Below are 11,922 nucleotides of genomic sequence, written 5' to 3' on the forward strand. Positions count from 1 at the left end.
CTGTGGATCGGCAGGTAGTTATGAGTTCCTGCATTGTGCAGGGGGTTGGACTTGTTGAAATGTTGTTTTAGCTGAGATGTTATTGTTATATTGTTCTCTGTAAATGTTCTATGTCTTATGTAAACCGCCCAGAGCCGTAGGGAAGGGCGGTATAAAAATCTAAATAGATGGATGGGTGGGTGGGTGGATGGGTGGGTGGGTGAATGGGTGGATGATGGATGGATGGATGGCCCTGGAGGTCCCTTCCAACTCTATGATTCTATGCCATCTTTAATAACCATCCCCAGAATGGTGTCTATTGGACCTGAAAAAAACCAACATACCTGAAAAGACCCAACATACACATTACACACCCCAAATTTACAGACATGGCTGAAAACAGACAGTCATTTGCAACCTTCTGACAGGAGGCCCTTTGAGCTACTCCAAATTCAACAAATGTGTTCTTCTCAGGAACGGAAATGTCTGATCAAACTGCCTCTCTGCAATCCTGGAATTCCACCCAAAATCTAGCAGAGACCTGGGAACAGCCGAATATAAATAAAGGTACTGCCCCGACAGCACCACGTCTCTTGTTTTTGTGGGACCACGTTGACAACTAAGGGGCCGGCCAAGGAAAGAGGAACAGATACCTTCGCTCTGCGCGTTCCTTCTTTTTCAAGACGACGTCCAGGTCCTGGAGCTGCTCCTCTAACTTTTCACAGAGTAATTTCTATGGGGAATCGAATAAACCAAAGCGGGCGTTAGTATAAGTGATCCAGCTAATCCCTTAATGTACACCCCTCCCCATTATCCCGCAAAGCAGAGGCAGATGCTGCCAGAAGAGAGCTGATGGTTGTCCAGACTGCCCACGCTCAGAGAAGAAAGGGCGTTACAATGCCGGAATGAGGAAACGCAACATACCATTTTGGAAAGCCAACATGTAATGTGGGATCGAGGCAAGGGAGTCCGTTGTAAGATAGGATGAGACTCCAGGGGTCACTTTAAGACCAACAAGATTTAAAGGGTAGATGCTCTTGAGCAAGCTGGAATAGAGGTCCCTATCTTTGACATTAGACCAGGGGTAGTCAACCTGTGGTCCTCCAGATGTTCATGGACTACAATTCCCATGAGCCCCTGCCAGCAAACGCTGGCAGGGACTCGTGGGAATTGTAGTCGATGAACATCTGGAGGACCACAGGTTGACTACCCCTGCACTAGACCACCAAGACCTCCAGGATTGGTGTAGTGGTTAGGAGTGCAGACTTCTAATCTGGTGAGCTGGGTTCAATTCTGCGCTCCCCCACATGCAGCTAGCTGGGCGATCTTGGTCTGGCCACAGCACTGATAAAACTGTTCTCACAGAGCAGTAATATCAGGGCTCTCTCAGCCTCACTTCCCTCACAGGGTGTCTGTTGTGGGGAGAGGAAAGGGAAGGCAACTGGAAACCGCTTTGAGCCTCCTTCGGGTAGAGAAAAGCAGCATCTAAGAACCAACTCTTCTTCTTCTTCAGTAATCTCAGGGCTCTCTCAGCCTCCCCTCCCTCGCAGGGTGTCTGTTGTGGGGAGAGGAACAGGAAGGCGCCTGGGAAGGCAGCTGTAAGCTCCTCCTCCTCCTCCCCCTCCTCCTCCTGTGTTCGCCAGTCTATGGACATAATGAAGCTGTCCAAACTCATATGGACCTATGAAACCGGCATTGTCTACTCCATCTTGGGGTCGCTCTCTGGGGTCTCAGGCACAAATCTTCCCCATCGCCTCCTGCCTGATCCTTTCACTTGGACATGCCGGAACCTTCTGCATGGCAAGCAGATGCTCTCCCACGAATCCACAGCCCCTCCCTATGGCAGGCGATTGAAGGAGGCCGAAGAACAGAAGGCTGAGGAAAGCCAAAGCACGTACCGTCGCCAACAATGGATAAATAAGGTCTAGAATTCACGGTTCTAAGGTGGCAAGAAGTCTGACTGGTACAGATGGCTTTCTGAAAGGGAGCCGATGAAGATATACAGAGGTGGCTGGTAGGGTGGAGGGTCATGAGTGCTCTTGCCCTCCCCCACCAACTAAAGGCCAGGATAAATTACGTAAAGTCTGAAGAAGAAGAAGAAGAAGGAGGAGGAGGAGGAGGAGGAGGAGGAGGAGGAGGAGGAGGGGGGAGGAGGAGAAGGAGGAGGAGGAGGGGGGAGGAGGAGGAGGAGGAGGAGGAGGAGGAGTCTTCAAGCAAAGGTTGGATACACACTTTTCTTGGGTGCTTTAGGATGCTTAGGGCTGATCCTGCGTTGAGCAGGGGGTGGGACTAGATGTCCTGCATGGCCCCTTCCAACTCTATGATTCTATTATTCTAGTTCAGCAGTGGAATAGGCTGCCTAAGGAGGTGGTGAGCTCCCCCTCACTGGCAGTCTTCAAGCAAAGTCTCGATACACACTTTTCTTGGATGCTTTAGGATACTTTGGGCTGATCCTGAGTTGAGCAGGGGGTGGGACTTATACACCGCTCTTCTCTACCAGAAGGAGTCTCAAAGCAGCTTCCAATCGCCTTCCCTTTTCTCTCCCCACAACAGACACCCTGTGAGGTGGGTGAGGCTGAGAGAGCCCTGAGATTACTGAAGAAGAAGAAGAGTTGGTTCTTATACACCACTCTTCTCTACCAGAAGGAGTCTCAAAGCGGCTTCCATTCGCCTTCCCTTTCCTCTCCCCACAACAGACACCCTGTGAGCCGCCATGAGCCGGCTTGTCTGGGAGTGGTGGGAAGAAACCCAAGAATAAATCAAAAATAAATAAACAAACACACAAATAAATACATAAATATCGTGACTTTAAACTGCAGTAAGCAGGCACGAGCCATTGGTCCACCAGTAGATAGATAAACACATAGACAGACAGAGAGCATGAGATGGGCCCGAGGCCATCCCGCAAGTATCCGCAGCAGAGTAGAGATTTGAACTTGGGCCTCTCAGATCCCAGCCCAACACCCTACCCACTGCGCTCAATTGCAACTGAGTTTAAATGTCGGGGAGGGGGGGAGGAAGAGGGGGAAAGGCGAAGGGTTTCTTTAAGAATCCAAGATGGAACCTACGTGTTGGCAAGGAGGGCAGAACCACTCTCCATCGGGAATGATCATCAGCGGAGGCCGGAGGCATGCGGTGTGGTAGCCGCTGTCACAGGAGTCGCACAAGAGGATCTGTGGAAACAGCGCAAGGGGTTAGCATCGTTGTACCCATGACGCACCTCACAAGTTGTCAAACGTTTTTTGTCAGACCCCTGAAATCTCACTGGCGGAATCTCGACACAGGGAATGGGAGAAGCGCTTGGCTTCATGAGCGCGTGTGCTGGAATCGACCCGACCCGCTCGAATTTTATTTCATTTTGAATATCTATACCGGCCAATCTCCCAACGCTGTGGCCAGTGACAACCACTGACACGGTGGGGAAACGGAGGCATCGGTTAAATCTGTCTGTTCTATTCCTGAGTCAGGACCCTTCCCCAAGGGATGGAGAGAGGCATTTGCACGAAGAGGGGCAGTGCTGAGGATCACTGGCTCGGGTCAGGTGTTATATAGAACAAACCGTGGTTTGCGTTAACCGATTGAGGACTCGACCAGCTTCCAAACATGCAGATAGATAGGAAGCCGCTATTAAGAAAGTCTTAATTTCTGGCTTGTCCCCAGAGGAGGATAACCTCAGGGTGCAGGTCAAGAAAGTAGCCAGCCAGGAGTTTTTCCACCTTTGCCAGGCTCGGCTACTAGCGCCCTACCTGTTCTCTGAACACCTGGCCGTGGTGATCCATGAGACAGTCACCTCCAGAACTGATTCCTGTAACTCGCTCTACGCAGGCCTGCCCCTGTCCCTGACCCGGAAATTTCAGCTGGTCCAAAATGCAGCTGCCGGGATCCTCACAGGAACATCCTGAAGGGCCCACATCCAGCCGGTGCTGAGGCAGCTGCATTGGTTGCCGGTTGCAGCCCAGATCAGGTTCAACGTTTTGGTTATGACTTTCCTGGCCCCTGCCTGATGGAATGAACTCCTGGAAGAGCTGCGGGCCCTGGGAGAGCTTCCCGCTTTCCGTAGGCCTTGCAAGACGGAGCTCTTCCGACAGGTCTATGGATGCAGCCAGTGCTAGAGAGAGATCAAATCCCCCCTTGGAAAGATATGCCACTACACTGTTACCGTCATTGATGTGGCCGGTGTTGTACTCCCTCTCTGCCCTGGCGAGGAGTCATTCCGTTATAGGAGGGCTCGTATCTTTTATTTTTGCCGCCATGTTGCTGTTCTAATTTCTGTAAACTGTTATGGGTTTGTAAATGGGGATTTTACTGGGGTTTTATTGTATTAGATCAGGGGTAGTCAAACTGCGGCCCTCCAGATGTCCATGGACTACAATTCCCAGAAGCCCCTGCCAGCGAATGCTGGCAGGGGCTTCTGGGAATTGTAGTCCATGGACATCTGGAGGGCCGCAGTTTGACTACCCCTGTATTAGATTGTCGTGTGACCCGCCACAAGCCGGCTTGCCGAGAGTGGCGGGTAATACATTGAATTAATAATAATAATAGTAATAGTAATGGTAATAATAATATCTGCAACATTCACCCTCAATGCTGCCAAATGCAGCTAGGGCACCGAGCTGCGGTTAGCACAAGCTGCGGTTTGTCCACTCGACTCCCATCACAGCGTAAATTCTGCTCTGCCCATCCAACCGGGAGCCACGGCTGGCTAAATCGGATGACATGCCAAACCACAGTTGATTTTCACTTAGCCGTGGTTTACACATGACCTGAGCCATTCCTTCGTTTTAAAAATCCCCAGAAGAGTGCATTGAAGTGGTGCTTGCAGAAGCAAACTTCTTTTTTTTAAATGTCATCTATTTCATTTATCTTCAGCTTCCTCTCCTACGGGGAGTCCAAGTGCTTGACAGTTCTCCAATTTGGTGTCATGGTTAAGAGCGGCGGCAGCGGGAATATAAAATTAATTCTGTTAAATTCTATTAAATTAGTAAACTGTGTCACAACATCCAAATACTGCCATATGTTTTGGCAAAGAATTATCATATGGCTGTATTTGGATGTTGTGACAGAGTTTACTAATTTAAATTTATATTCCCACTGTCATGATGGTAGGTCATAGTCTGAGGAAGAATGCTTGCACTCGAAAGCTCACGAATAAATCTTTGTTGGTCTTAAAGGTGCCACCGGACTCTGATTTTATTGTGTTGTGTTGTGGGGAAAGGAAGGGATGGTGATTGTAAGCTGCTTTGAGACTCCTTCTGGGAGAGAAAAGCAGCGTATAAGAACCAACTCTTCTTCTGCTTTCCTCCACTTTATCCTCACAACGACCCTGCAAGGTACTCTCAGCTGAGTGTGTGACTGGGCCCAAAGTCACCCAGAGAGTTTCCATGGCAGCGGGGGCGGGGTTTCAACTTGGGTGTCCCAGAACCTGGTCTGACACTAGCCCAGGCGTGGCCAAACTGTGGCTCTCCAGATATCTGTGGATTACCATGAACCCCTGCCAGCATGTTGCTCATGGCAACTGTAGTCCACCGACATCCAGAGAGTCTCAGTTTGGCCACCCCTGCTCTAGCATGAAACTTCAACCGCTATTATGCTGTACTGTCTCTTTCTTTTTGACCACCATTCTCCAACTCCAGGTCACCGTGCCGGGGAGACGGCCCCTCAAAAAACCAGTGGGGATTATGCCAAAACAAAAGGGTGCTAGGACATAGTTGCTTTAGGATGCTTTGGGCTGATCCTGCGTTGAGCAGGGGGTTGGACTAGATGGCCTGTATGGCCCCTTCCAACGCTATGATTCTATGACTAGATGGCCTGTGTGGCCCCTTCCAACTCTATGATTCTATGATTTTAGGACTAGATGGCCTGTGTGGCCCCCTCCAACTCTATGATTCTATGACTAGATGGCCTGTGTGGCCCCTTCCAACTCTATGATTCTATGATTCTATGACTAGATGGCCTGTGTGGCCCCTTCCAACTCTATGATTCTATGATTCTATGACTAGATGGCCTGTGTGGCCCCTTCCAACTCTATGATTCTATGATTCTATGACTAGATGGCCTGTGTGGCCCCTTCCAACTCTATGATTCTATGATTTTATGACTAGATGGCCTGTGTGGCCCCTTCCAACTCTATGATTCTATGATTCTATGACTAGATGGCCTGTGTGGCCCCTTCCAACTCTATGATTCTATGATTTTATGACTAGATGGCCTGTGTGGCCCCTTCCAACTCTATGATTCTATGATTCTATGACTAGATGGCCTGTGTGGCCCCTTCCAACTCTATGATTCTATGAATCTATGACTAGATGGCCTGTGTGGCCCCTTCCAACTCTATGATTCTATGAATCTATGACTAGATGGCCTGTATGGCCCCTTCCAACTCTATGATTCTATGATCCGAGTCTCGGCCTTCCCCCCGGTTTCACCGTTCCCAAAGCCAACAACCTACCAGCTCCGGGTGGTTCGGGAGGCCGCACTTCTTACACGGCTCGTCGTCCTCGGCCGGCGCCGGTTCTTCCTCCTCCTCCTCCTCCTCCTCCCCCTCCCTCTCCTCCTCCTCGGAGTTTTCTTCACTCTCCGACTCCTCACTTTCATCACCGCTCGAGTATCTCCACCTGCCCCGGGTTCTAGTCCCGGCCCACCGGACTTTATTGCGTTGTACAGCCTAGAAGTCCAGTGACAAGAAATAAACCCAATTGGCCCGTGGCTTCGGAAAAGAGAAAAAGTAAAACCAGAAATTTCGTTTTTCTTTGTTTTGTTTTTTTAAAAGTCGAGACTGTTTCATTTCGCTTCCCGGGTCAAGAGGCGTCATACTGCAAAGTTCAAATGCGGCCTTCGTCCCCCCGTGCACGGCTCACGCTAACGGCGACGTTATTTAAAACAGGGGCCCCCAGCAGGGCGCCTGTGGGCACCACGGGGCCTGCTAACACTTTCACTTGTGCCCGCCAAGTGCTTTCGGAAAGCGGGTAGGGCCAAGTGGGTCTTCTGCCCAGCAAGACTTTCTGACTGGTCACTGGAGATTAGATTGCCGTGCAGGTTTTTAAAGACCACAGGGCGACTGAAGGTAAGCTGCGGCAGCCTTCGTCCAGCTGGCTCCGCCTCCTGCAGCGGCCATTTTATAGCAGCCGCTTTGTGGCTCCGCCCGCCACGCTGTGTCCGAAATCCCAAGCTGCCCACAGGCTCAAAAGAGATGGGGTCCCCTGATTTAAAGCTTAACCAAACTATATGGGTTCACAAAACGGACGGAGGGTGGATCAAAATGAACGCTCTATGGCCGAGGATGCCAAACTGAGCTCTCCAGGTGCCCAGGGACTACAATTCCCATGAGCCCCTGCCAGCCCTGTGGCTCATGGGAACTGTAGTCTATGGACATCTGGAGAGCCACAGTTTGGGCCCCCACCCTGCCGTATGTACGGCTAATACGGGTCCCGAGTGGAATCAGTAATGACCACAAGACGGAAAGAAACCTGGTTTTACCTTGCCAGCCTTCGAGTTGACCTCCTTCTCTTGTTTTTTCGAGCCCTCTTTCTTCTCCTGCTTCTGAACCGGGGCCGGTTTGTCTTCCTCTTCCTCGCTCCGCTTCTTCTCGGGCTTCTGGTCCCGGGTCTCCACGACCTTAGGGGTCGGCTTCGATATCCGGGGAGACCTCCTCAAGATGCGGCCGATGCTGACCACCTCCTCTTTTCCCGACTCCTCCGCCCTGCATGGGGGAGGGTCCGTTTTCTTCCTGCTGGAGATTCGGATGGTGAGCTTGATGCCCTCTTTCTGCCTCTCGGAGGTGATTTCCCGGTTGTCCGTCAGAGAGCTCTCCTCTTCGGAGATCAGCTTATATTTGCACTTGCTCTTTACGGGCTCTTTTTTCGGCTCTGAAGGCTCCTCGACAGGACAAGGGGAGTGGTCTGATTTAGGCGCCTCTTTCTCCGCAGCCTCGGGTGCCTTCTGGGGCTTACGATCCTCCTCGGGTCCAGTTTTTATATCAGGGCTTCGAGGGCCGGCATCCTCTTTTTCGGCAACGGGTTTCTCCGAGGAGGGGGCTGGGGCAGGTGGAGGGGTCGCCCCTGCTCTTGTTACGTCGGGTTTCTCCCTGGGCTGATCTTTGCTTTTTGAGCCCTCCTCGCCCGAGGAGGAGGCAAGCAGCTCCTTGGGGGGAAACGTCTTTGGGGACTTCTCTAGGCGTTCCTCGGGTGGTATCAGTCCATCTTTTGCTTTCTGGGGCTCTTCGGATTTCTTGAGCGACCCGTCGGCGTTTGAAGGTGCTTCAGCGATCGCCACTGACGTCAAGTCTTCCTTTCCCGGAAGACCCGCTTCCTCCTTCGAAGGCACTTTAGGAGAAATCTCGACAGTCCTCCCCTCGACCTCCTTCCCCGTATGCAAAATGCTTCTCTCCACATGGCCAGTTCTTACAATGGTGCTCACAGGTTCCGGGACCTTGTCCCCACTCACGCCGTTCTTCTCCTTCGGCAAGCCGGTGGCGTCGTCCTTGGCGCCCGTGCAATGATCTAACTTGTTATTTGGCACTATCTTCTCGCAGCTGACTTCCCCGTTCACGAGGAACTTGCCGTCGGTGATCGTGGGGACCCTCTTGAAAGCCTCTTCTTCGGGCTTCCCTTCCTCCTTCAAGACATCCGCGGTCGGGGTGATGCACTTCCGCAAGGGCCCTTTCAGCGGGCTGTCGTAATCGTCGGTCAGCTTGATCTCCCGTTTTTTCAGCGGGATCTTGGCCTGCTGGTCGTTTTTCAGCTTCTCGCTTTCTTCCGGCGTTCTCTCGGTGACTTCCTGGGGAGTCTTGACGGCGACGCAGAAGGCGAGCCTCTCGGGCTCGTGAGCGGGTTTCTCCGCATTGCTGTTCAGGTCTTTCAAATCTTTTGGCTCGAGCTTGTTCTCCTTCACCTCCACTTTGACGGGCTTCACGTTTTCCTTGAAAGAGTCGCTTTCTTCTTTGGTCAGCGGCGTCTCCCCGTAGTTCTCCGACGGCCTCTCCAGCTTCACTATCACCGGCAGCTTTACGATCTCTCGGTCTTCCACCTTCTCTATTTTCATTGCGTTCTCCCCTTCCGGAGCTGCAGGTGGCGGAAGCGGCTCCGATCCCTTTGGTGCGTCTTCCTTTTTCTCCTCCTTTTCTTTTACCGATCCCTTGGGCGCTTCTTCTTTGATCTCTTCCTTTTCTTTTACCGATCCCTTCGGCGCGTCTTCCTTTTTCTCTTCCTTCTCTTTTACCGCGGTGTTTTCTGTTTTCAAAAAACGAAAACAAACAGCAGGGTTAGGACGATTGTCACACAGAACCTTCTTCTGCTTTCCCAAGGCTCGTGAGTATGCCCGGCACTGGTTGGTCTAATGCTCGATGTTTTGCCGAAGAAATGATTCAGATACTTTTAACGGTGCAAGCCGGCAAAAATAGGTTCGTTTTACACCATCTTAACTTTTGTTTGTTCTCCTAAACTCATGAAACTGTCTTATAACTGAATCAGATGCAGGGTCCACCAAGGTCAGTATCAGGGGTAGTCAAACCGCGGCCCTCCAGATGTCCATGGACTACAATTCCCATGAGCCCCTGCCAGCATTTGCTGGACATCTGGAAGGCCGCGGTTTGACTACCCCTGGTCAATATTGTCTACTCAGAATGGCAGCAGCTCAGAACGGCAGGATCTCTGGTCTTTCACATCACCTACTACCCGATCATGGCATCTGGCCCTCTCATTTCCTGGCAAATAGATGGGGAAGAAATGGAGATAGTGACAGATTTTATTTTCCTGGGCTCCAAGATCACTGCAGATGGGGACTGCAGCAAAGAAATTAAAAGACGCTTGCTCCTGGGGAGGAAAGCTATGGCAAATCTAGACGGCATCCTAAAAAGCAGAGACATCACCCTGCCAACAAAAGTGCGTTTAGTCAAGGCTATGGTATTCCCAGTTGCAATGTATGGCTGCGAAAGTTGGACCATAAGGAAGGCCGAGCATCAAAGAATTGAGGCTTTTGAACTCTGGTACTGGAGAAGACTCTTGCGAGTCCCTTGGACTGCAAGCCAACAAACCGGTCAGTCCTAGAGGAGATCAGCCCTGGCTGCTCCTTAGAAGGCCAGATCCTGAAGATGAAACTCAAATCCTTTGACCACCTCATGAGAAGGAAGGACTCCCTGGAGAAGAGCCTAATGCTGGGAGCGATCGAGGGCAAAAGAAGAAGGGGACGACAGAGAATGAGGTGGCTGGATGGAGTCACTGAAGCAGTCGGGGCAAGCTTAAATGGACACCGGGGAATGGTAGAAGACAGGAAGGCCTGGAGGATCATTGTCCATGGAGTCGCGATGGGTCGGACACGACTTCGCACATAACAACAACAATAACAACTACCCGATCCTTAACTGGAGATCAACGTTTGAGTCCATTGGCACCTTTGAGGCTGACCACGATGTATTCAAGGTATGAACCTTCATGTGGATGCACACTTCTTTGGATCTGAAGTGTATCTGAAGAAGTGTGAATGCACACGAAAGCGTGTACGCTGAGTAAGACTTTTGTTCCTCTTAAAGGTGCCACTGGAGTTTGGCTCTGCGGCTTCAGACCCGCATGGCGACCCACCTGAAATTAACTGGAGATCGAAATTGGGACCTTCTGCATGCTGAGCAGAAGGTCTACCACTGAGCCAGGAAACCTTCCCTCTCATCCTTTACCCTTTACTCTGCTCTGGTTCGGCCTCCCTTGGAGGCCTGGGTTCAGTTTTGGGCACCACAGCGGAAAAGGGATGTAGACAAACTGGAGCGTGTCCAGAGGAGGGCAACAAAGATGGTGAGGGGTTTGGAGACCAAGATGTGGGAGGAAAGGTTGGAGGAACTTGGAGAGGGGACGACTGAGCAGGGATCTGATCACCACCTTCAAGTATTTAAAAGGCGGCCATGTAGAGGACGGAGAAGAGTTGTTCTCTCTTGCCCCGGAGGGATGGACCGGAACGAATGGAATGAAATTAATGCAAAAGAAATCCTGTCTAAACCTCCGGAAGAAGTTCCTGACAGTCAGAGCAGTTTCTCAGTGGAACAGGCTTCCTCGGGAGGTGGTGGGTTCTCCATCTTTGGAGATTTTTAAACAGAGGCTGGAGAGCCATCTGACGGAGAGGCTGACTCTGTGAAGGCTCAAGGGGGTGGCAGGTGACAGTGGATGAGCGAGAGGGATGTGAGTGTCCTGCATAGTGCAGGGGGTTGGACTAGATGACCCAGGAGGCCCCTTCCAACTTTATGATTCTATGATTCTTATGACTTATGGTCAGGCAGTGCTGCTCACTAGAAATCCATCCTCCCTCCTCCCTTCTCATCTGTCAGTGATGTGACTAGGCAAACACAACATTCACTTGAGTGCTTTTCAAAGCTATTGGGGGGTGATGGCTTCTCGAGCAGACAGCAGTAAACCATTCAGGGCTGTAATATGACCTCTTTGGGGAACTTTGTTCCACTCGTGTTGGACGAAAGCTGAGCATGTTCTCCCCACGACCACCGTTCCAGAGGGTATTTATTTTAAGGCCCACCCACACCCAATCCTTCAGTACGAATCTGCCGGAATAGCAAGGCCCAGGGACGAAAAGCAGTGAGACCTTGGGCTGACGTTTCTTCTTCTTTTTTGGCCTCCTCGTCTTCGATGCACGGACTCTCTCGGGAGGAACTGTCCTGCTGCTGGTTTTTCAGTAGCGCGGGATCAATTTGTGCTTTCAGGAGTTCGAGGGTTTCAGCCAGCTCGTTGCGGCTTCTGGATGAAAAAGAAGGGTACAGCATGACATGCAATCAGACCCCTGGTGTATCAAGGTCTGTATGGTCCAGGGGTGTCCTAAATGTGGCTCTCCAGATGTCCATGGACTATAATTCCAGCACCATGCTGGCAGAGGCTTATGGGAACTGTAGTTCATGGACATCTGGAGAGACTCAGTTTGGCCACCCCTGATTTTTTATTGTTATTATTTAAT

The 11,922-nt window shown here is 51.1% G+C and overlaps 1 protein-coding gene across 3 annotated transcripts in view; it reads right to left on the reverse strand.

The window, feature by feature from the left end:
* Positions 1–11,922, reverse strand: part of RSF1 (remodeling and spacing factor 1) — a 73,977-nt gene that overhangs the window by 25,059 nt on the left and 36,996 nt on the right. For 2 of the 3 annotated variants that reach the window (XM_077341275.1, XM_077341277.1), the window contains exons 5-9: positions 11,557–11,708; positions 7,456–9,206; positions 6,428–6,643; positions 3,048–3,152; positions 633–712 (exon numbers count right to left, since the gene is read on the reverse strand). In XM_077341275.1, the coding sequence (XP_077197390.1) occupies positions 633–712; positions 3,048–3,152; positions 6,428–6,643; positions 7,456–9,206; positions 11,557–11,708 (2,304 nt within the window). The remainder of the gene's footprint in view (positions 1–632; positions 713–3,047; positions 3,153–6,427; positions 6,644–7,455; positions 9,207–11,556; positions 11,709–11,922) is intronic. The other variant, XM_077341276.1, reaches the window with a different exon arrangement.

This window comes from Paroedura picta, chromosome 6 (assembly GCF_049243985.1).
Source record: "Paroedura picta isolate Pp20150507F chromosome 6, Ppicta_v3.0, whole genome shotgun sequence".
NCBI classification, from domain to species: domain Eukaryota; kingdom Metazoa; phylum Chordata; class Lepidosauria; order Squamata; family Gekkonidae; genus Paroedura; species Paroedura picta.